This window comes from Ochlerotatus camptorhynchus, unplaced genomic scaffold (genome assembly GCF_037179485.1).
Source record: "Ochlerotatus camptorhynchus isolate MF236.1 unplaced genomic scaffold, CSIRO-AGI_Acam_v1.1 ptg000020l, whole genome shotgun sequence".
NCBI classification, from domain to species: Eukaryota; Metazoa; Arthropoda; class Insecta; order Diptera; family Culicidae; genus Ochlerotatus; species Ochlerotatus camptorhynchus.
Window position 1 is genome coordinate 24,788 of NW_027040512.1, and position 25,608 is coordinate 50,395.

A 25,608-nucleotide genomic window follows, 5' to 3' on the forward strand; every position below is an offset into this window, starting at 1 on the left:
TATTCTAAAGTGTGGTGATTCTTCTTGCTTCGGTGTGGCTGCAAAACAGCCATTTGCTTCTCGATAACACAAACGTCAACCATATCAGTATCGAAAAGAATAAAATTTAATACTGGAAAGATTATTCCGAATTTAATTATGCATGACTACGTGTTACCGCGAGGCAATTAATTTAAAACCAAAACCATAAGATAACCACATAGTTGCATCTCGTTTGCATAGCCCTAGCTGACGTTGTTACCAAGGCCAAGAATATGAAATGAAAAGTAGGGCAAAAGGAGCGAGAGCTCGTTTTACATAATCTAACTGCAGTATTTACTTAGGAACGTTTCTGCGTTCAAGTAGGATAAACACGCCCACGCATGGCATGCTTGCGCATCTAGGTTACGTTTAGCTTTCCCTCTCTGTTTATCCTTAACGATATAATTATAATGTTTAAACGTTACAAATGTCTCATTCTTATTTGTAGAGCCATATCAGATCTGAGTTACAAAAATAAATAAACTTACAAGATATCTGAGAAATCCCAGATCTGAGAGGGCATAGTATATAAGGTCTAAACAACACAAATTTACCCTTTCAAGGGCGATCGGAATCCTAGCTTATTAGAATAGGCAAATTAGGTTAAAGTTCGGTATTGAAAGGGATATGTTAAACCCTGGACAAATCATGTAAAAGTTTTACATAATTATAAGTTGCTAATGCAACACGTAGCCGTAAGATCACTTTGTACAATTTTGTTGAATAAAATTAAGTTTCGTAGGTTACTCCAGATTCTTCTCTTTTTGAATCCGAAAGAACTTTCGGCCTAGAAGTGAAAACTTCTCTCCTTAACCGGAGAAAAAAGTAGCTCCTAGAAGAACTCTTGACTTGGAAGTGAAAACTTCTCTCCTTAACCGGAGAAAAAAGTAGCTCCTAGAATCGAGAAACAGTGTCTGACCTAGTAAGCGAAAGACTCTCCCTAACCGGAGAAGAAAGTAGCTTTTGGCGGCGACATTTCATGGTGGCTCCAGAGAGGAATCTTGGAGGACGTTTTCCGACGTTTTGAGCCCGCGAACTTCCAGTCAGTCGAAATCTGACTGTAAAGAACCGCAAGTTGGCAGTTCCAGTGGGCCTTTGTGCCAAATAGTGTGGCGTTAAGCCAAATAGCAGTCAGTCGAAATCTGACTGTAAAGAACCGCAAGTTGGCAGTTCCAGTGGGCCTTTGTGCCAAATAGTGTGGCGTTAAGCCAAATAGCAGTCAGTCGAAATCTGACTGTAAAGAACCGCAAGTTGGCAGTTCCAGTGGGCCTTTGTGCCAAATAGTGTGGCGTTAAGCCAAATAGCAGTCAGTCGAAATCTGACTGTAAAGAACCGCAAGTTGGCAGTTCCAGTGGGCCTTTGTGCCAAATAGTGTGGCGTTAAGCCAAATAGCAGTCAGTCGAAATCTGACTGTAAAAGAACCGCAAGTTGGCAGTTACAGGGGCCCATTGTGCCAAATAGTGTGGCGTTAAGCCAAATAGCAGTCAGTCGAAATCTGACTGTAAAGAACCGCAAGTTAGCAGTTTCAGTGGGCCTTTGTGCCAAATAGTGTGGCGTTAAGCCAAATAGCAGTCAGTCGAGTTCTGACTGCAAAGAACCGCAAAGTTGGCGTTTTAAGTGGGCCGTTGAGCCAAAGTGCAAATCTGACAAAGGTCAGATAGTTCGAACATTTGGGCTTGTCAAAGCCAAGTGGGCCGTTGAGCCAAAGTGTCAATCTGACAAAGGTCAGATAGTTCGAACATTTGGGCTTGTCAAAGCCAAGTGGGCCGTTAAGTCAAAGTGTCAAATCTGACAAAGGTCAGATAGTTCGAACATTTGGGCTCGTCAAAGCCAAGTAGGCTTATAGCCAAGTGATCTGAAAAGTTTCAGAAAATCCGGACATCGGTGGAAGTGGACATGAACGATTTGCAAAAAGAAATTGATGAATTGGTCGAGTATTTCAACGAAATCGACATTCAGGTTGCAAAATAAAAAAAAAGTAAAGAAATATAAAAAGTGGCTAAATGAACCCTTTCCAAAGGGAGTGTATTGTGTAAGCAAAGTGTTTCCAGTGACCTTGTGGCGCGGTACCGATAAAGAAAAAGTGTTCCGGCAACATATTAGCAAATTCAATTTACACCACGCCACAAAGAAGTAGCTCAAGCCAGAGTAATAAAACGCCGCACTTTCCCACGGCTGAAGGCCAGAAGCAGACCACAAGCAACCAGGCTACCAGTTCATCAAATCCGGACTCCCACGGCTGAAGGCCGAAAATATCACAAAAGCTATAGGCCAACCGAAATCCTAGAAGGACGTCCAGTGGCAAGGAGCAGACCAATGGCGAGCTGCTAGGCCATTAATATCAACAAAGTTCAAATTAAAGTGTGAGTAAAATCAGAGTTGACGCTATTATATTATCAGGTAGAAATTTATAAATTAAAAAAAAAAAAAAAACAAGATGAGTGAAAAATTTGTTGTTAATAAAAACGGACACTGTCGTCTTTGTTTTGAGAAAGACGACAGTGATAACATGGTGGCCTGCGACGATTGCGATCGCTGGTTCCACCTGACCTGTGTAGGATTAGATCACATACCGAAGAAAAAAGAGCCTTGGACATGTACAAAATGTACTAAGATTAGAGTCCATTTGGCTACACAGGAAGAGCAAATACAAACTCTTCAAAACAGGAAAGAATACAAGACTAATGCAGATAGCCAAGTAGAAGCTTTCGAAGCGATCATTAAAAAAATTAATGGTATCAATGCTAGCGGACAAAACACAACGGAAAAATACATTTTAAGACAGTCATTACTGGAGTTGCCATATTTTGATGGAAACTTCAAAGCTTGGCCAAGATTTAAAAAAACATACCTCGAAACCACACAGCGGGGAAATTTTTCGGACCTTGAAAATTTACACCGTATACAGAAAAGTCTAAAAGGAGATGCATTGCGCGCGGTTAGCGCACTTCTTCTCGACTCCGATAATGTGGATTTGATAATACGAAAATTAGAGGACCAATTTGGAAGTGTAGAATTGGTTTATTCTGGATTATTGCAAGAGGTTCTTGCAACTAGAAATCCTCGTTTTGAAACCCCAAAAACAATGGTGGATTTCATCTCTGCAATTGGGAATTTGGTAATTAATATGACGTGTCTTGATCATAAGGAATATCTAAATGATCAAAGATTAATTAGAGATCTGGCGGGAAAATTACCCAATGGGCTGCATCAACAATGGTTGATGCATGTAAATGAAAATAAGACATTGTCAACTATATTAAATCCATTTATCGCTCCAACGCTAAGTGATTTCTATGAATGGTTAAAGCCCCAAGAAAAACTGGCTACAATGTTGATAGCTGATAAGAGGATTAAAAATGAAAAGTTTTCCAGATTGGAAAGACCCGATAGAGTGAACTACCACAGTACAGGGTATCCTAAGTGCCTTAAGTGTGGACAAAATCACCGATTAACAGGATGCAATGAATTTAGAGGATTGTCTTCCGAAGAAAGAAGACAGTTTATAATGAAGAAGAAACTTTGTTTTTCATGTTGCAATCCAAATCATCTATTAAAGGATTGTAGAGTAGCACGACCATGCAATATTGACGGATGTACCAGTAAACATAATCGATTGCTACATCCAAGAACTGATAAAAAAGAAAAATTAAGGAAAAGTTCTGAAACCACTATTGCGTCTGACAAAGTAAACTGTCACGTACAAAAACACAACATGGTGTATTATCAAATTTTGCCTGTTACCTTGAACAACGGAAAAGACAGTTTAAAAACTCACGTATTTTTCGATTCAGGCTCATCGGTAAGCTTAATTCATAATAGCGTAGTTGAACGATTGAATATTTCAGGATTTAATAAGCCTATGACCACAGACAAACAGACATAACACATTGAATATTTCTTACTGTAATACATCGTCGCTAAAACATTACCGCCATCTGTTGAGTACACTGTGGTGGGCACTACGCTGAACAGATAGCGGTAGTGTGTAAACGTCAAACGCAAGGGAATTGACTATGCGCGCCACAGGTGGTGGTACTACCAACTATGATACTTTTAAATTGACCGTTAAATGCTTGTTCGATGAACAACTAGCGAGTGTTATGTCTGTTTGTCTGTGCTATGACTATAGCTTGGACAAACGGAGAGGTCCAAGAAGAAACTAATACCCCGTTCACATTACAGCGTATATCACGTGATATACGCTGTCTTGCAATGAGCACTCATACATCTAGTTTTCACTGGAAATCCTATGTATGAGTGCTCATTGCAAGACAGCCTATATTACGTGATATAGGCTGTAATGTGAACGGGGTATAAGAGTATGACCGTTCAAGTCTATATTAAAGGTGAAAACGGGAAATCGTTTTTGCTTAAGGATTTACGTACAATTAATGAACTGGCTTTACCCATGCAATCTATTGATTCAAAACAAATACAAGAACAGTTCCCATATCTAAAGGGCATAGAACTGCAATCTTACGATAAGGCAGTCCCAACGATATTATTAGGATTACCACATGCATATCTCTTTAAGGGTATTGAAGAAAGATCGCGTGGATTTTCTGAACCTATTGCCAAGAAAACAAAGTTGGGATGGGTTATATTCGGTACCAGCCGAAATAACACCGAAAACAAAAATCATGTGTTTGTAATGAATGAGGTGAATGAAGAAGAAAAAACAATGAAGGAGATAATGGCAGATTACTTCTCTACAGAAGCCTTTGGCGTAAAGGTACCTCAGAGCGAATTAATATCAAAATTAGACGAACGCGCTCTAAAAATTATGCAAGAAACATGGAAACCAACTGATAAGGGTTACGAAATCGGTCTCTTGTGGAAAAATGATAAGGTCGAATTTCCAAATAGTTTTTCTACGGCTCTGAATCGCTTTCTGTTATTAGAAAAGAAATTAGAGAAGGATTCTTCTTTAAAAGAATGGTATAGTACACAAATTGATGAGTATGTAAGGAAAGGATATCTTAAAAAGTTAAGTCCTGATGAGTATATGATTGAGACTGCGAGAACCTTTTACATACCTCATTTTATAACTATCAACCAAAGTAAACAACCGCCTAAACCAAGAATGGTATTTGATGCGGCAACTAAGATTGATGGAGTTTCTTTAAATTCACAATTATTAGCAGGACCTGACATGACAGAGTCAGCTCTTGATATAAAGATGAGATTTAGAGAAGGTCCAATAGCAATAACCGGGGATATTCAGGAGGCCTTCCATCAGGTGAAAATCAGAAAAGAAGATCGAGAATCACAAAGAATGGTATCTCGAAAGCAACCTAATACAAGATTGGACATCTATGAAATGCAAGTAATGACCTTTGGAGCTACTTGCTCACCAGCTTGTATGCAATTTGTCAAGAATGAAAATGCTAAACAATTCATAAATGAAAGACCTAAAGCAGTTGAGGCTATAATTAAAAATCACTATGTAGATGATTATTTAGACAGCTTCAACGAAGTGAAAGAAGCTGTAAAAACTGTATCAGACATCATTCAGATACATGATAAAGCCAACTTCCGAATAAGGAATTTTATATCAAATTCGAAGTCCTGCTTGAAGCAATTACCAAATGATAGAATCTCTCCAATAAAGGAAGTGAAACTGGATGATAACGAAAATGTATATGAAAAGGTCCTGGGTATGTATTGGGACACGCAAAACGATAAACTTACATTTAAAATCAACATTCCCAATTTAGTAATGTTGGAACCGACAAAAAGACAAGTGTTGTCTTTTATTATGAGTGTGTATGATCCTCTTGGGTTAATCGCACATATAACAATCGAATCTAAAATAATAATGCAAGATTTATGGCGACGTGGTATAGACTGGGATGATAAAATTCCCGATGACATAAATAAGACTTGGCAAACCTGGATTAATAGATTGTCTTCCTTATCTAAGATAAAAATCCCAAGATGTTACTCTTATTTTAAAGGCGTGATACGTCGAGAACTTCATGTTTTTTGCGACGCCTCACTGAACGCTTTCGCTACTGTTATATATATGAGAACAGTAAGCAAAGACGGCATTGATGTAACGATTGTTGCTGCCAAATCAAAGGTTGCTCCCACGAAAATAATGTCAATACCTCGTTTAGAACTACAAGCTGCTGTATTAGGGACAAGATTATCTAATACAGTACAGAGAGCATTAAGACTACAAATAGACCAGGTTATATACTGGTCCGATTCAAAAACAGTCATAAGTTGGATCAAATCTGAATTAAGAAAGTTCAAACAATTCGTTCAATACCGTGTTAGTGAAATCCTCGAAAGCACCGTTGAATCACAATGGAAATATATTAGTTCAGCAGCAAACCCGGCTGATGAAGGAACTAAAGTAAGGCAATCGAAATCGTCTTGGATTGAAGGACCCGCGTTTTTGAAGCTGGACGAGAAACATTGGCCATCCGTGAATGGGGACAATCATAGTTCAGACTTAAGTCATGAAGAATTACGTCCCGTACATTCAATAAAGAGCATAAGCAAACCAAATTTAGATTGGCTGAACGTTAAATGGTGTTCGGATTGGGACCGTTTAAAGAGGTCTGTATGCATTACAATAAAATACATAGAGTGGCTTAGGTCTAAAACAAACAAAGAATTGAGATTCGATAAGACCATCAGTGCTGTTGATATGGAAAGGGCAGAAATTTTGCTGATTCTGAAAACTCAATGGGATGCATTTCCAGATGAGTTAACGGAACTCAATGTTAAACAGACGGTTGACAAATCTAGCAAAATACGAACGCTAACACCATTCCTAGATCAAAATGGTACAATAAAATCAGAAACACGATATAAGGATGCAGAGTGCGTTCCTTATGCGGCTCGATATCCTTACATACTTCCAGCAAAGCATCATGTAGTTGATTTAATATTGAAAAATCAACATGAACAGTTTAAACATAAAAAATTAAGGCTACGATAGCAGCAGTGCAACAAAAATATCATATTATCCAAATAGATGCTGGAATGAAGAGGACAATAAAAAAATGTCAACATTGTAAAAATGAAAATGCGAAGATAAATACCCCTAAAATGGCACCTCTACCTGAGTGTCGATTGCAACCGTTCGTGAAACCATTCACCCATACCGGAGTAGATTACTTTGGGCCGTACAATGTGTCCATCGGACGAAGAACAGAAAAACGATGGGGAGCATTGTTTACATGTATGACAACAAGGGCAGTATATCTTTAAATAGCCCATGATCTGTCTGCAGATGCATTTTTATTATGCTTGAACTCAGTGCAGAACAGACGAGGCAGAATAAAATTCCTTTATAGCGACAACGGTACTAATTTTGTAGGAGCTGACAATGAACTAAAAAAGATTCAGCACAGACTTGCGTCAAGAGGAATTGAATGGCATTTCAACCCTCCATCATCTCCACACTTTGGTGGAGCATGGGAAAGATTGGTTCAAGAAGTTAAAAGTCTTTTACCAAATCAAACTATGCCAGAACACACATTCCGTGCGTTATTAACAGAAATCGAAAATATAATAAATAGTAGACCTTTGACGAAAATATCTTTAGATGCCACGGATGACGAATCACTCACTCCAAACCACTTCCTAATTGGTTGTGCCGGCGGTGCCGAACCATCATTGAATGATGTGTCGAAGGCAGAGGCCACTAGACAACAATGGAAGAAAGTGCAGTCTATGGCTAAAACTTACTGGGATAGGTGGTTACACGAATACCTTCCTTCATTAGCCAAAAGAACAAAATGGTCGGAAGCTGTGAAAAATGTAAAGGAAGGAGACATCGTTATGATAGGTGATGATCAAAAGGCAAAGTGGAAAAAGGGAGTTGTTTTGAAAACACATGTAGGCAAGGATGGTCAGGTAAGATCGGCTGTTGTGAAAACAGCCTCTGGAGAATACACTCGACCAGTAGTCAAATTGGCTATTATGGATGTTGAGCCGCCAGGCGAAGCTTCTTCAAATGAAGACAATAAAAAAGAACAAGTAGCATCAAAACGGGTGTTGAAACACCAAGATGTTGAAACTAGCATTAAAAAAGATTGCTTTGTGGGAATGATACACAAAGTAAATGACGAAACACTCGCGGAATAACGATCATATATAAGTAAACCTAGAAGGATTTACGGGCTCCGGAATGTTACCGCGAGGCAATTAATTTAAAACCAAAACCATAAGATAACCACATAGTTGCATCTCGTTTGCATAGCCCTAGCTGACGTTGTTACCAAGGCCAAGAATATGAAATGAAAAGTAGGGCAAAAGGAGCGAGAGCTCGTTTTACATAATCTAACTGCAGTATTTACTTAGGAACGTTTCTGCGTTCAAGTAGGATAAACACGCCCACGCATGGCATGCTTGCGCATCTAGGTTACGTTTAGCTTTCCCTCTCTGTTTATCCTTAACGATATAATTATAATGTTTAAACGTTACAAATGTCTCATTCTTATTTGTAGAGCCATATCAGATCTGAGTTACAAAAATAAATAAACTTACAAGATATCTGAGAAATCCCAGATCTGAGAGGGCATAGTATATAAGGTCTAAACAACACAAATTTACCCTTTCAAGGGCGATCGGAATCCTAGCTTATTAGAATAGGCAAATTAGGTTAAAGTTCGGTATTGAAAGGGATATGTTAAACCCTGGACAAATCATGTAAAAGTTTTACATAATTATAAGTTGCTAATGCAACACGTAGCCGTAAGATCACTTTGTACAATTTTGTTGAATAAAATTAAGTTTCGTAGGTTACTCCAGATTCTTCTCTTTTTGAATCCGAAAGAACTTTCGGCCTAGAAGTGAAAACTTCTCTCCTTAACCGGAGAAAAAAGTAGCTCCTAGAAGAACTCTTGACTTGGAAGTGAAAACTTCTCTCCTTAACCGGAGAAAAAAGTAGCTCCTAGAATCGAGAAACAGTGTCTGACCTAGTAAGCGAAAGACTCTCCCTAACCGGAGAAGAAAGTAGCTTTTGGCGGCGACACTATGTGACTACTGCCGCGGTAATCATGGCTCGGACTCAATAAGGTGAAGCGGGAATCTGCATACACAGAAAAAAAGTTGTTGAATATTACATCCAAGCTGCTGCAACCAGGTCAATCCATCGGTCGTGTAATATAACGATGTACATCGATTTTGCGAACAAAATTACATCCATTGATGTAATATTGTATCTGCTTTTTGCTATTACATCATTATTTCATACATCAGCTTGAATTACATTGACCGATATTAATTTTTTTGTGCTGTGTACTTGTTAAGCTTTTTTGATTTAATTTATCTTTGAGTGTAAAGCAGATTTGTTAATTTAAATCCAGTCCAGTGATAAGGCCTATTGACCAATGCACGGAATGAACTCACGAAAAAAATTGACCACTTTGTCAAGCAGTTTTGACGGGACTTTCTACCAGCGATTTTACAAAACTGGACCAACTAATTTCTATTTTTTTGTGAAACGCACAAATGTTGGCTACTTTTCTCGAGGTTCTAGAAGAAAAAATCTTAAAATAATGTTTCATTTCAAAGTTCGAGTGGTAGTAAACGTCATTTTATCTGCTCGAATGAAGTGGTTAATTAACCATTTCATTCGAGCAGATAAAATGACGTTTACTACCACTCGAACTTTGAAATGAAACATTATTTTGAGAGTTTTTCTTCTAGAACCTCGAGAAAAGTAGCCAACATTTGTGCGTTTCATAAAAAAATAGAAATTTGTTGGTCCAGTTTTGTGAAATCGCTGGTAGAAAGTCACGCCAAAACTGCTTGACAAAGTGGTCAATTGAACACATTTGGGAAAACTTTTTTCTGTGCTGGTCATGAAACTGCTCGAATTATCTTACTTTTCGTCTTTCTTCATCGATGCGCCCCTCATCGTTTCACGATCTCCGGTGTGTTCATCCGGTTCATCCGCGAGCCGAACGTCATTTACATCATTCTTTCTCTTTTCTTCCTTCGACGGCTCTCGATCGAGCGACGAGGACGATTTTTGATGTTTTGGCAGTGTCATCGGAAATCAGAAAGACAAAAGCATTAAATTTCTCGCAAGGCCGCCGGACGCACACCGACCGAAGAAGATTGATACCACTTTTTTTTTTGCGGCGGAGTAAAATTGCAAAACCTGCTCGCCAAACCGAGAGAAACTGCGATTTTCTAATCCTGTAGGAAGTAGTGGTCGTTTTCCCGGTAGTATTTTGTTCGAAGCAGGGTTCCTGTTACGTTGGACGAGAATAGCACAAGAGAAAAAGAGGATGGCGGACACATCTGCAGTCGGAGGAGCCGATTGGATCAAAAAGGCGGAGGACCAGGAAATTTCGACTCTGGTGAGTGGTTGTTCTGGTCTTTTCTGGGTGGTGGATTTGTTGGTTTGATATTACGACGACGGTTTTTTTTTCGGTTCAGGTGAACGAATTAAACCTTGATAAGGAAAAGAAGGAAGTCGTCGAAAGTCCTAAGAAGGAGGTTGCGGCGGAGAAAGCGAGCGAAGAAACAGCGACCACAGAGGCGACGGGCTCCAGCACAGTTGTTACGGTTACTGCTGCACCATCGGAGCCGGCAACAGCGGTAAAAGAGGAAACAGCTACCAGTGAAAATGGAGAATCCGTGCCCTCCAGTGAAGATGCGGAAGCTTTCAAGTGAGTTGTGATTAAAGGGATTGGAGTGTTTTTTGGGAAGGAAAGTTGATGGTATTGTTGTTTTCAGTCCAGCGGATGCGAGTCTGCTGATGAAGATCATTCGTAAAGGTTTGGTGGAATCGAAGTTGGACCTGGAAGTACAGCGAAAGGATCCCTCTTCGCCGCTGTATTCGGTAAAAACATTCGAAGCTCTGCACCTGAAACCGGAATTGCTGCAGGGAGTGTACGCTATGGGTTTCAATGCGCCGTCCAAGATTCAGGAAACGGCCCTGCCAACTCTGTTGGCCGATCCACCGCAGAACATGATTGCTCAGAGTCAATCGGGAACGGGTAAGACGGCTGCCTTCGTGTTGGCCATGCTCAGTCGGGTGGACCCTCGAAAGAACTATCCTCAGGTGATTTGTCTATCGCCGACGTACGAGTTGGCCATTCAAACCGGAGAGGTAGCGGCCAAGATGGCAAAGTTCTGTCCGGAGATCAAGCTGCGCTACGCCGTCCGAGGGGAGGAAATTGCCAAGGGAGCCAAACTGACCGATCACATCATTATCGGGACGCCGGGCAAGCTCATGGATTGGGGTATCAAGTTCCGGGCGTTCGATCTGAAGAAGATTATGGTGTTCGTGCTGGACGAGGCGGACGTGATGATTGCTACCCAGGGCCACCAGGACCAGTGCATTCGGATACATAAGCAGCTGTCGTCGCAATGTCAGATGATGTTCTTCTCGGCCACGTACGAGCGGGAGGTGATGGAATTTGCTGAATACATCGTACCAAATCCGATTGTGATTCGCTTAGCTCGGGAACAGGAATCGCTGGACAACATTAAACAGTACTACGTCAAGTGCCGCAATCAGGACGACAAGTATCAGGCGATTTCGAACATCTACGGAGTAATTACCGTCGGACAGGCGATCATCTTCTGTCACGTAAGTGTTCGGGGGGTGGGTGGATAAGATCGGAAAATCGAATTACGGTGTTAACATTACAGACTCGCAAAACGGCCAGTTGGTTGTCCGGCAAGATGTCCCAGGACGGCCACTCGGTTGCGGTCCTTTCCGGTGAGCTGACGGTGGAACAGCGACTAGCTGTTCTGGACCGTTTCAGGGCTGGACTCGAGAAGGTTCTGATCACAACGAACGTCCTCTCTAGGGGTATCGACGTCGAGCAGGTTACCATCGTGGTCAATTTTGACCTACCCATGGACCAGCACGGTCGGGCGGATTGCGAAACCTATCTGCATCGTATCGGACGCACCGGTAGATTCGGTAAGTAGTTGGCGCAAAACCGATTGAACATGCGAAATTTGATCCTAACCCCTTTCTCCCTAACAGGCAAGAACGGTATCGCCATCAACTTGGTCGATAGCGATAGGAGCATGTCGATTTGTAGGGCGATCGAAGGACATTTCCACAAGAAGATCCATCTGCTGGATGCGGAGAATTCGGACGAAATCGAAAAGATCGGATCCTAATCGCTTTTCTCCGTACTGCTCCGTGTTATTTTTGGTTAATCCTATGTTCCCAAGCGCCTACGAATTCATTTTTGGCTATCTGTTCCTATGACAAGAGCGGTTAGATAGAGTTTATATTTTACCTACTACAACTTGCTTGAGTGCCAGTTGGGACGATTCAATTGGACTATTTGCATTTTTCCTCCCTCTAATGACACATTCAGAAAGATCGACCTTGATTAGTTATCAAATGGCATAAGTACTGCACTGAAGCAAGGAACTATAAAACTATGCAGAACGAAAGTTTTAAACGATTTCACCCGTTTCATTTATGCCGAATGTCAGATTAAATTTATTGCAGATAACAAATGGAGAGGATAGATAAGAGCTGAACAAATATAGACATCTTAACGACGTCCATTCGATTTGAATCATTCATTTTGTGTGCGTTTCTGTATCCAATATGTTAGCGGAAGGCATGGGCGTAGCCAGAGGGGGGCAACACACTTTTTTTCAGGTGATGATCGGGAACCACCGCTCCTCAACCCGGGCAGAAGAAACTGGAGTCCCATAGGGATCCGTCATAGCGGTCACCATCTTCTTGGTCGCCATGAATGGAGTCTTTGGGGTTCTACCAAAAGGAATATACATATTTGTATATGCAAACGACATCGCACCCTCAAGGCTTTGCGAAGGAAGTTACAAGCTGCTGTATCAGCCACCACAAGATGGGCCTGTATTTGAATTATCCGCAGAAAAAAGCGTGGTTTCCCACCTATGCCACTCCCGTCATCGCCCGCTACCAACAGCCATCATTGCGAACAATATTCCAATACCCAACAAGAAGACCATTCTGGTTCTTGGTGTACGCTTGGACCGGGAGCTGAGGTTCGACGCACATTTCAATGAGAGCAAAGCCAACTGCCGCACGCGGCTAAACCTCCTCCGGACACTTTCCAAACCACACCGGAGCAGTAACAGAGAGATTCTACTAAAAGTGGCCAAAGCCACCGTAAACAGTAGATTATTCTACGGGATCGAACTGTTCTGCCTTTCCAACGACCTCTCTTACCACACGACTAGGCCCAACGTATAACCAGGCAATCAGGACTTCTGCCTTCAACACCGGCTGAATCGGCATGCGTCGAACTCGGTGTATTACCGTTTCATTGGGGCTTATTACGGATGTCACTTCACGGTGAAAACTTGTCACTTGTCGTCACGGTGAAGTGATTACCACTTGATTTGTACGGCATCACTTCCTTATCACCGTGTAGTGACACCCGTAATAAGGCCCAATACCAAGTCGCCGAAACGCTGAGCTGCAGAACGACCAGCTACCTGGAAAAGACCACCGGGAACCACGAGGCCTTTCTCCTTAGGGAGGGGAACAGAGCTCTCGGAAACTTGGTCCATCAGGAGCTCCCACCCGTGTCCAGGGTACACTGGAACGGAGCCAGATGATGGACAGAACCAACCATACGCGTTGACCTTTCAATTGCCAAGCGCTTCAAGGCAGGTAACAACTCCCGTGCCATGCAGGCCCACGTAGCGGAGCGCAAATACGCAAATTTTCAACACCGTTACACGGACGGATCTAAGGCCGTGGGGAAAGTCGGATTCGGAGTAGCGGATGTATCCAATAGTTACTTCTTTCGACTACCCGATCAGTGCTCCGTCTTCTCGGCGGAGGCTGCGGCCATCCATTTCGCCACCACGACACCCGCCAATGTCCTAACAGACTCCGCCAGCGTTTTATACGTCTTGAATTCAGCAACATCCAGACACCCCTGGATACAAGGGATCCAAAAGGCCGCGCCGTCGAACACCTCATTTGTATTGCGGTATCCGGGGCAACTGTGAAGCAGATAATCTCGCTGCCACAGGTCGCTCCGGCCGGATGGCCACCACAGTTGTACCCAGTCCGGACGTAAAAAAATGGGTGAAAGCATCCCTCCGAGACGCCTGGGCCCGGGAGTGGTTCGCAAAAAGGGGACCGTTCCTTAGAAAATTAAAGGGCGACACTCGATGAACAACTTATGAGTGTTATGTCTGTTTGTCTGTGGTAAAAACGTGAGAGTATTTTAAGCGTGTATATCATGGAGATTTCAAGAACTTAAAACATCGCGAAAATTAAGCTAAATTGATTAGAGAAAATCAACGAAATTCCATTAATTTAAAAAAAGCATGCGAAAACTTTTAGCAAGCAGTGATATCTTCAAGAAATTCCAAAGAACTTCTAATAAATTTTGATACTTTTAGATAGTTTCATGATATTTAGTGAAGTTCCGAGTACTTCAAGGACGATCAGATAGCTTCAGAATAATCCCATTAACTTAAGCAAATTTGCAGAGATTTACAAAGAGTTCCGTGGAATGATGGGGTATTCTATGAATTCTATGCACGAAACGAAAATCAATTATTTTATTTACTTATTTATCAATACGAAACTAACGATTTTAAATTGGCTCACCATTAGCTTGGGACCGAAGAGAGTACCAGAGCTGAGCCAAAAAGTTGAGCACGTTTCTCGGGACCTTCTGGTCTTAGAGTTACCTCTATGCTTTTAGGGCGGTTCAATTAAATCAAAGATGAATACTAAGATGAAACTGTCGGAAGAAAAACTTTCTATTTTAGTGTCCTCTTTCACGGTCCCTTTCATCCAATGAGAACCCCCCGTATTCAAGGTAATTTTGTGGTTTTGCTGCCCCCTCGGAAGAGATGAAATTTTGCGCTCATTTTTATCAAAACAATCACACCAAAATCAGAGGTGTCCAATTTTTTAATTACTTTTTAAACACCCCTCACCATCCCTCTCCAAAGGGGGAGTTTGGTAAAGAGAGATGAAAAAACCGATTTGTACCTTCCTTAAAAGTTGTTCTAGCTCGCTATTCTAATATCTATATGCAATCTTCACACTGCCGTACTCTAACGGAACTATCAACTCTATGCTTTCATCTACTCCATCTATCGTATAAAAATTACCACTACAGTCTGTTATTTGAAATTAGCATCTTCAACTCCTTTTAGTATTTTCAAAAAAGATTCCAAGGACTTGTACTCCAGATTCGTTTCATCCCACAAACACAAAATTATCCTCAGAAGGGCCTTGGAATTTTGCTCTGAAGGAGTTATGCTCCTCAGAAATTTTCAGAGTTTTCATTAAACTTTGCTTCTAATTGAATTTAGGGTTTCTTGAAATTCTACTCGAAATTCTCAGGCTTTACAAGAAATCTAATATTCCTCAGAACTACCTTAAAAGCAGATTGCATTTGATGTTTTTTCTGAAAGATTTTTTTCCCAGAACTTCCTTGAAATGAGGTCCTTAGAAATTATATTCAAATTCCACGAGCATGGATTTTGAATCCAGATTCTTGAAAATTTCTTGATGTATTATAGCTTTTAAGTCCAGAACGAGTTCAAATGTAAAATTTCTAGGAAATGAAAATGAATGAAAATAACGAGTAAAATTAAATGCTTGTATTTTAAAATTCATTCTTTTCTTTAAAATATCCTTAGCAAGAAAATTATTAAATTCTCAGAGGCTTCCAGGTAGTTTATGGAAAAATAAAATCCCCGGTTTTCCAGGTTTTTGCAGTTAGTAGACACCCTAATACCGTGGGTTTGGCCATAAACTTTCTATTGAATATTTCGCTTTCAAGGTTCATATCGTTCAAAGGTGTTTATTGTTATGTACGGTAACTGATCACTACTATGTGATTTGATTAATTATTAAGGATTAACTAGTGTTAATCAATCTTTCTTCTTAACTTAAATAAAAGCTCAACGATGCAGATTGGATTCAACTCCGTCTCTTTCAACGGCTCATGCTAGACTCGCCTAGCTCTTTATTCTGGACTCTCATCTCGAGTCTCTTTTTGTATCTTGATTGATTACACTCTAAATCATTAATTACTCTGAACAGGGTAGATACTACAGTTCTCCCTTCTTAAGAAAAAACAAACAGTCTAAATTTCCAATTACATAAATAAACACGAAGAATTCAATAATTCAAAACACTTCGAATTCAATTCCGTTGATGATGCAGCTGCAGCATGTTCTTGCTTAACTTTGTTGAACAATTCAATAATCCAATTCATTTTAACACATCGAATTCAACTCGTTGAAGATGCAGCCTCAGCCTTGTCTTGCCTAGCTGAGTTGCACAGTTCTCGACCGCGTGCAGATGGGACTTCTAGCTCGTCTGATCTTCTTGCTCTCGTGGATGTCTTCTGGTCTCGGGAGGTCCGAGAATCCGTGGAAATCTTCTTCATCTTCGATCGAATCCCTCTTACGCTTGTTCGTTGTGCTGGTTGGAAGGCGTACCACAGCTCTGTTTCGCTTGGATTCGTAAGCAGCCTTCAACTGTTGTCTGTGCGCGTTCGTCTTGTGCTTACCGATCAGAATCTGGAAAACATTATCAGACATTCGTTTTACAAATACAGCCTCCAGCCATCTCGGAAATTTATTAACATTTTCATAAAATAGCTTATCCCCTGCCACAAGCTTATCCAAATCATTCCGAGGTACATTTGAGGGTGCTTTTTGTTTCTCTTCTTCTAGTACAGGATTTTTAGAATTTTGCTCGGCAATTCTCATATAGTGTTTGTACGTTTTGTTTGGATTAAACAAATCCAGCAACATTTTAGGCTTATATGAGAGCATTTTCTCGGAAGGAAATGTACCCTCTTTTCCAGAACAACTATTTCTATAGTTTATTAAAAATAAATTTAGTTTGTCATCAATTTCTAAAGACTTGGTTTTATTGTCAAGTAAAAACTTTTTAAGAACCTCCTTAGCAACCCTCACCATCCTTTCAGCTTGACCATTACTGGCGGGGTGGTAAGGAGGACTTTTAAATACCTTAATGCCATGCTTCTCCAGAAATCCAACAAATTCATGTGAGTTAAATGGTGGTTCACCATCGGTGACTACCACATCAGGTAGACCAAATCTTGCAAATATTGAAGCGAATTTCTTGTTTACAATTCTTGCAGTCGTACCTGTACGCATCCATTCGACCTCAAGCCATTTAGTGTGACTATCAACAACCAAAAGAAAGTTGTTTCCTGCCAGGTAAAAGAAATCTGCATGCAGACGACTAAAAGGGCGAGTAGTTGATATCCAAGACCCAGTTGCCTCTGGTTGCGTAACCAATTCCATTTTAGCACAGGAATCGCAGGATTTAACGAAATCTTCTATGTCCGAGGTTAGTCCTGGCCAATACACTGTCCTCCGGGCCAAAGTTTTCATCTTCACCATTCCCTGATGGTTTGTGTGCAATAAATTCAAAACACCTTCTCTCAAAGAATAAGGAATTACAACCTTATCTTCTATCATCAATACATAATCAACCAATTCTAATTTTGACTTTTGCGCATGAAAGTCCCTATATTGCGTTGAAACGTTTTTCGGCCATCCAAATGTAATGAATTTTATAATTTCAGCCAAATATTTGTCCGTTTGAGTTTCTTTCGAAACTAACGCCAAATCTATGGGTAAATCATTAAAAAATTTAAGCTTTTTATGTATTCCTGGTCCAAACTACTTGGTATTCTTTGATCAAGTGGAAATCTGCTACAGAAATCTGCATTCCCTAACTTAGAACCGGGACGGTACTCGATCACAAAATCGTAGATTGAAAGTTCCATCACGTAGCGCTGTAACCTTGTTACAAAAATTGAGTTGCGCCCATCTTTTCCAAAAATACCTATTAGAGGTTTGTGATCAGTGAATACTTTAAATTGTTGACCAAAAAGAAACTTATGGAATTTTTTGATAACGCACACCAAAGCCAAAGCTTCTAAATGTAGTATTGGGTACTTTTTTTGCGCCGCATTTAATGAAAATGAAGTGAAACATATTGGACGTTCAATTTCATTCTCTGTCTGTGCTAACACTCCTCCTTAACCATAGGTGCAAGCATCTGTGACAACTATTAAAGGTTTTTTTGGATCATAGAAAGCGAGAAGGTTGGCCTTCAACAGGTTTTGTTTACTCTCTCTGAAAGCCTTGTCACATTCATTGGTCCAATCAAAGGGAACATCTTTCCTCAAAAGGTTGTACAAACATTTTAGCTTCCTGGAAGCATTTGGCACAAATTTGTTGTAATAGTTGATTAAACCGAGATACGCTTTTAACTCTGTTACATTGTCAGGAGATTTTGCTTTTTTAATAGTTGAGATTTTGTCTGGTGAAGGCAACAATCCGTCACCTGTAATCAAATGCCCCAGATATTGTAGAGAGGTAACGAAAAATTTACATTTTTTAAAATTAACATGAATATTTGCATTGGAGAGTCTCTCAAGAACTTTCTCCAACTTGTCCAAGCATTCTTTGAGCGTCTTGTCAGCTATGAGCACGTCATCAAGGTAACAACAAACCCCATTCAGTCCTTTGAGGACCTGGTCCATCACTTGCTGGAAGACAGCTGCACTAGAACTAGCGCCTTGGGGCAATCGATTATAAGAGTAGAGTCCTTTAATTGTATTTATGATTACATACTTTTTTGAACGTTGAGACAATTTCAACTGTGTATATGCACCGGCTAAGTCGAGAGAGCAGAAAACTTTACAACCCGCCAAAGAAGCAAAAATATCCTCTGCTAGAGGAAGAGGATAAGTATTTGGGATCAATATTTTGTTTAACGATACTTTGCAGTCAATTACCATTCTAACTTCTCCATCCTTTTTCATTACAGCTATGACCGGAGAAGCCCATTCACTAGCCTGAATGGGAGTGATCACCCCCTGATTCTCCAGCATGTTCAAATGTTCCATAAACTTATCCTTAATTTTGAATGGCACTTGATACGCTTTTCTGAAAATCGGTTGGTCTGATTTCAAAGTTAGCTCCGCTTCAAAACCTATAATTGGCTCTGTAAAGTCTTTATTGAACACCTTATAATATTTTTGCTTTATCGTACTTAAAACCTGTTCCGAATTTCCAGCGATATCCAAACTGTTTACTGAAGTTTGCATGAATTGGTCCTTCCAGTTAGGGTAGAACACCTTCATCCAATCTCTACCCAAAAGCGGTGTAAAATCCCTAGATGTTTTTAGAACAATCAGTTTCCTTTCAGTGCTAAGTCCATTCAAAACGACTTCAACTAAAATTTCTCCAACTACAGCGATTTTTGAACCATTAACTACCACGAGCGTTTTGTCACATTTAGACACCGGAATCGCAGAAAAAGCTTGCTGGTACTGGATTTCGCTGATAACCGCTACTGCTGAACCAGTGTCTACTTCCATAGATAGTTTAATGCCCTGAACCACAACATCGACTAAACATGCTTCTGATACTCTGTTAATGTGACCAATCATCATGCAACTGATTTCAGAATCTTCTTCACTGGATTCGTTAACACGAATTCTGTTAAATTTATCAGTAACTGAAGTTTCTACTATCTCCTCTTTCTCTACGAAATTAACGGATTTTCCCCGGTTGTTGTTCTGCAGAAAGTAGCAATTTTTGCGGATATGTCCCTTACGCTTACAGTAATTACACACTGCACTAGTATGAATGTTCTTGACTCGATTCTCATGATAATCTTGGCGGTAATCCCTAGCCCACTCACGATCACGATTTCTATTACGATCGTAACTCCTACTACGTTCATTGCTCCTACCATAGAGGTAACTCTAAGACCACTGGGTCCCGAAGAAGATCATTATTATTTTTGGCTCACTCAGTACCAGAACAACGGTCCCAAGCAGTCCCAAGCTATTTCACTCACCCCTGCATGTTCTGCATGAATCCACACACCCCTGATGTTATCTGTCAAACTTTCATAGCGAATCAAAACAAACATAGTGTAGTAATAGAATTTCAACTAGAATAGGGTACGTTAATCGTTTGCTTGGGACCAATAGGCTACTAAAGTGGTGAGCCAATTTAAAATCGTTAGTTTCGTATTGATTGTTGCTCCTACTGCGATCACGACTCCAGCTGCGATTGCGAGGTCTGTCACTATCTCTCCTACGATCATAATCGTTGGGTCTTCTGCCTAATCGCTGCCTAACCGATAGAACCTTGCTCGACTCACCAAAATCATCCATGTGTTCAGCCCTATTTTCTGCCTTTTCACTGCTGATGATTGTTTTCTCCACCGTCTCTAATTTTACATCATCATCCATAAGTAATTTTTTCCTCAATTCTTTATCACGCAGGCCAATAATTAAACGATCACGAATAGCTTCGTCCTTAAATTCCCGAAAGTTACAATTTTCTGCAAGAAGTTTAACCGCGAGCACAAAATTCTCAGCTGACTCATTAGGTTTTTGTAAACGATTGTAAAATTCGTAGCGATTCATTAAAGCCGGCTCCACTTTATCTAAACGTGCTTTTAATTTTTTTATCATCTCATCATACGGTATTGTGCTTACTTCTTTTTTTGGAAAAATTAACTTAACCTCTTCGAAAACTTCATCTTCACTCACAGAAATAAACCAGGACTGTTTAGTTTCGTCCGACACTTTATTCAGCTTACACAAAATTTCAAATCGCTCCACATAATTTGTAAAAGATTTATGCCGTTGGTACTGGTCAATCGACCCAATCATACCAGGCGTACTCATTTCGATGCCTCTACTGTAGCTAGCAGAATAAAAGAAAACAAATCAAAACTCTACTCACGGTTGCTGCAGATTGGTCTCACCGAGTACTTAGCCACGAAGTCTCGATATTTTATTCGTCTCCAAAACGATTGACGCTTCCAGCATGTACCTCTTTCCTCAAACGTGCAACTGAAGCTACAACGACGACGGTCGTCTACTTCTGTTAAAATTAAATCAACGCTCCAACTCCAGGCTCACGACAATCCAAATGCCCTGTTCAATTTCTAATTAGAATCACTGCTGTTAGTGCTGTAGTCAATCACCGGTTGCTGCGATGTGCTTCTCACAACTGGCAGGTTGAAATGTGAGTAGTGAGTAAGATTTTCACTTCAAAAGTTCTCACTTCGTAAGACCGCACCAGTTTCTCTCACCTATGCCTGCTTCACTCACTTTCTCTCGGATGGTAGCAAAATAGCAGCAAACTCACCAAAGCACTAGCAACACACAAAACAACAACAGCAGCAGCAGCAACAGCAACTCTCAAGTGGACCCTACACGACTGTTTGTATTGACAATAATCGTATTGTCAATACATTCTATATTGACGTCAATACATCGGTATTGACAATATTTCTGTATTCACATCATCAATATTATTGTCAATACTTGTAAGTATTGACAATATTTCTAACCGTGTGGGGTTCGCTTCACGTTCTTCTTGATATTTTGTATAAGTATTTTTTTTGACTTGGTACACCGAGCGCAATGCAGCGAAGATCGTGAGAACAAAGCGCGTTGTTCTGACTACAATCTGTGAAATAAAAGAAATGAAAAACAAAATGGTGTTACAACCACGCTATGATTATCTGATAAATCCAACTATTTCTCAATGTTAATATATATATATTCGTAGCGAATTTCGCCTTTTAAATGACTCAACAGGCTTTCTAATTGCTTCTTTTATCAAAACAATTATCAAGTAAAACCCGTCTGCCGATTTACAAGTCGCTTGAATTGCTAGGCTCAAGGAAACTCTACAAGTACTTACGCTGACTCACACTGGAAGTACCTTCCGTTTGAGCTACCTGTACTTTTCACTATAACTTTTTACCAATTTTCCGTCGTCGCCACTGTTATGTACGGTAACTGATCACTACTATGTGATTTGATTAATTATTAAGGATTAACTAGTGTTAATCAATCTTTCTTCTTAACTTAAATAAAAGCTCAACGATGCAGATTGGATTCAACTCCGTCTCTTTCAACGGCTCATGCTAGACTCGCCTAGCTCTTTATTCTGGACTCTCATCTCGAGTCTCTTTTTGTATCTTGATTGATTACACTCTAAATCATTAATTACTCTGAACAGGGTAGATACTACATTTATGAGATACTTATTGAATAAGTCTGAAACATCAAACATTTATTTTCTCTTATAGTACGTTCAGACTACAGAGTTATAACATGTTATAGCGCTATCTTGATGGTGGTTTCTGTGTTGCAATTATTTGACAACCGCTATAACATGTTATAACTCTCCAGTCTGAACAAGGCATTAAACGCTGTCCAGACTGGAGAGTTATAACATGTTATAACGGTTGTCAACTAATTGCAACACAGAAACCACCATCAAGATAGCGCTATAACATGTTATAACTCTGTAGTCTGAACGTACTATTAGGTCACTTTTTAAACGCTGTACAGACTGGAGAGTTATAACATGTTATAACGATTGTCAAATAATTGTAACACAGAGACCACCATCAAGATAGCGCTATAACATGTTATAACTCTGTAGTCTGAACGTACTATTAAACACTGTCCAGACTGGAGAGTTATAACATGTTATAACGGTTGTCAACTAATTCCAACACAGAAACCACCATCAAGATAGCGCTATAACATGTTATAACTCTGTAGTCTGAACGTAGTATTAGTCACTATTTTTACAACTATAATAGTACGTTCAGACTACAGAGTTATAACATGTTATAGCGCTATCTTGATGGTGGTTTCTGTGTTGCAATTATTTGACAACCGTTATAACATGTTATAACTCTCCAGTCTGGACAGCGTTATAACATGTTACACGGATAGAAATCTCCTTATACCTTTTGGCAATTTTCTATTGCTGATTGTTCATAAAATGTATAAGTCAACTAATAAGCAGACGCCTTGCATAAAGTTAATAAAGTTCATGTGTCAAATGAAATGTATAAGCGGTCACACATATACCTTTTATGTATTCTTATAGGACCTATGTGGATTGTCTTATGGAATGTATAAGGGTGATGTTTTGGCAAAAATGTGTAAGTGAAACATATGAATAAAATAATTGATCACTTTGCCAAGCAGTTTTGGCGTGACTTTCTACCAGCGATTTCACAAAACTGGACAAACTAATTTCTATTTTTTTATGAAACGCGCAAACGTTGGCTACTCTTTTCGTGGTTCTAGAAGAAAAAATCTCAAAATAATGTTTTATTTCAAAGTTCGAGTGGTAGAAAACGTCATTTTAACTGCTCGAATGAAGTGGTTAATTAATTGCAAATCGGCTTCAAGGCAGTGAGCGAAATGGAGTCGTTGTCAAGCTGAACCTGAAGAAGAAGATGACTATACAGGATGAGTGGTACCAGAGCCCCTTCTCGGAACGAGTGTATTATTAATTTACCTGGTCTACGATTCAAAGTTGGATTCTGTGATGATAAGTATCACATAAAAGGTAAAATAAGTAGCATCACTTTCATCGTTCCGCTTTTTGATAGATCGAAATTCTATCCGCCAAACTATAAATATAGCGACTATAGCGGAAAGTGTTTTTTTTTGTGGGTGTGACAGAGTGACTTACCCCTTGGAAGTTTATCATCAATAAATGTAATTTATTTCAATATTTTCCTTTGAAATTGTTTTTACTAACGAATATTTATAAATAAATAAATAAAACATAAGATAAGAAATGATTAAACGACTTAAAACTAGGTTATTTGGTTTGGAATCAACCGATAGCTTTGGAATGTTAACTTGTAAAACGTGATGTTATTTCAAATGTAACAATGGTGGCTTAATCATATAAGTTATAAATTAAATCAATCACTTAAAATGTCGACAGTACAGTTATCGAAACCCCGGTCGGGATATCGGTATGTTACATTATAACCCAGACTACCATGAATGCTATAGCTATAGCTTACCTAAAAAAAAATTTAAGTCTTCCTTCTCAAATTATACCGCGAAGCGTGCGACACACTCGATTCCGATGTACGGGACGGTTCCCTCATTATCGCCGCCCGCTCTTTCCGTTCCGGTGTCAACCGTAGGGACCTGCTCACCGAACGGCGTTCGTTTGAACTGTTTTCTTTTTCGTTATCGGTCGTATCCGGTTCTGCCACGGTGGAAGGCGAGAGTAAACTTCGAGCCACCGTCCGATAGCTCTCGTGGGAATGTGAAACGTGACTACTGAACGCAGACTGCTGCTGGTCTTGGTCTGCTTGCTTCGGGGAAGTCCTCAATGCAACCGGAGGTTCCAGCTTCATTCGAAGAATGCTTTCCATGATTTGGCGGTTTTGTTCTTTGATCTCGTTCAACAGTTTGGCATTTTCATCCTGGTAGCGATAACAGTAGAATCCGAATATAACAGCCCCAGTTAGGGCAAACAGCTTTCGAATCGTCCAATGGATACGATCTTTCTGGATGTCATCTAAAGACGGGAACAACAGCGGCAAAGTTACTTCCAGCACTGCACTCCCCATCACGTTCAAAATCAAATAAGATCGAGCTTTACTCGTCCTCTTTGGTGAAGAAGCCACCATCACCGCCGCCAGAAAGCTGAAATAGAAGACGATCCTATCTACGAAAGCATACCTCCCAACGATCCAACTATGGAGCAGATAAAACTCGTGAAACAGTTCCTTCAAAACAGCCCGATGCTCGGTGGTAGAATTCCTCAAATCCATCGTCAATCTATCTAGCACTTCCTGGGACCCATTCAGTGTCTTCGCCAAATGCCCTCCCAACTGCAGCATCTCCCCCTGCATCTTCATTCCCTCCTTCTGTTGCTCCAAGACTGTTCTCTGGACCTTACTGGCTACCTCCAACTGCTCGCTAACATCCCTGGACCGTACGCTTAACCTATCGATGGTCTGATCCGCTAGCACTTGCCACCGTTGGTTCTGCAGGAAGAAGCACATATTTTGCGTTTGCGTGAAAAATTCCGTGTACACCGCGAAGGCCCGGTCACTCATCTCGCTCATGCAGAGCCGTTTCAGTGCCTCGGTTCGCTCTGACACGCAATCCAGCCGCTCCTGACCGGACATCTCCATGAAGCAGTTGGTGAAGTGTAACGCCAAATCTACCTGTATTGTATCGGTCAACATTCGGCACCCATCCCGGAGGTGTTCCAAAGCATGAAGCCAACATTCGCCGTACCGTGGTAGGTGGCTCTTCTCCTCCAGTTCCTGCGAGTAAAAGTGACGTTGGGCATCGTGGTCTATGGTTTGGAAGATTATCCCTAGCTACTTACCCTCAGCTGTTTTTTGCCCTTTTCCCCAATGGCAATGGAAATCTCGTCATCGAATCTTTGAACTCCTTCGGCATTTTCGTGAAGCAACAAACATAACAAGCCAAACTTTAGGAACAATTGTTTCATTGGTTTCATTCTGAACAATATTCAATTGCAATAATTACACTGGAAGGAAACAGATGGAGAACGACGAAATTTCGTCCCAACGAAACGAGCGAAACATCTGCGCAGTTTTTGTTTACGTCCCGCAGAAAGCGCGAATCAAAAAACGGAATGAAAAATAAAAACAAAAGTGGCGCTCTTTCGGCAGTGTTGACGTCGAGTAGCAAAAGCTCCCAGGATTGGAACCATGATGAAACGAACACACGGCCAATGAGATCACTCAACATGCAAACGAAGCTTCCTCAAATAGTGAGA

The 25,608-nt window shown here is 40.4% G+C and overlaps 2 protein-coding genes across 2 annotated transcripts; one reads left to right on the plus strand and one right to left on the minus strand.

The window, feature by feature from the left end:
• The first annotated feature begins 10,074 nt into the window (after positions 1–10,074).
• Dbp80 (putative ATP-dependent RNA helicase Dbp80) lies at positions 10,075–12,514 on the plus strand. The gene is made up of 5 exons (XM_065224223.1): positions 10,075–10,352; positions 10,432–10,664; positions 10,732–11,590; positions 11,653–11,929; positions 11,996–12,514. The coding sequence occupies exons 1-5, from the start codon at positions 10,281–10,283 to the stop codon at positions 12,133–12,135; spliced, it is 1,581 nt and encodes a 526-aa protein (XP_065080295.1). The 5' UTR covers positions 10,075–10,280; the 3' UTR covers positions 12,136–12,514.
• An 11,190-nt stretch (positions 12,515–23,704) lies between these two features.
• LOC135703129 (uncharacterized) lies at positions 23,705–25,389 on the minus strand. The gene is made up of 2 exons (XM_065224234.1): positions 25,192–25,389; positions 23,705–25,126 (listed from the first exon to the last, which is right to left on the minus strand). Exons 1-2 carry the CDS (start codon positions 25,324–25,326, stop codon positions 23,876–23,878), a joined length of 1,386 nt encoding a protein of 461 aa, XP_065080306.1. The 5' UTR covers positions 25,327–25,389; the 3' UTR covers positions 23,705–23,875.
• Between the last annotated feature and the right edge of the window lie 219 nt (positions 25,390–25,608).

Coding starts and splice junctions, on each gene's coding strand:
- LOC135703129 (XM_065224234.1), bottom strand. CDS start 25,326: ATGAAACCAATGAAACAATTGTTCCTAAAGTTTGGCTTGTTATGTTTG. Junction 25,127..25,191: donor AGGGCAAAAAACAGCTGAGG/GTAAGTAGCTAG, acceptor TTTTACTCGCAG/GAACTGGAGGAGAAGAGCCA.
- Dbp80 (XM_065224223.1), top strand. CDS start 10,281: ATGGCGGACACATCTGCAGTCGGAGGAGCCGATTGGATCAAAAAGGCG. Junction 10,665..10,731: donor GAAGATGCGGAAGCTTTCAA/GTGAGTTGTGAT, acceptor TGTTGTTTTCAG/TCCAGCGGATGCGAGTCTGC. Junction 11,591..11,652: donor AGGCGATCATCTTCTGTCAC/GTAAGTGTTCGG, acceptor TTAACATTACAG/ACTCGCAAAACGGCCAGTTG.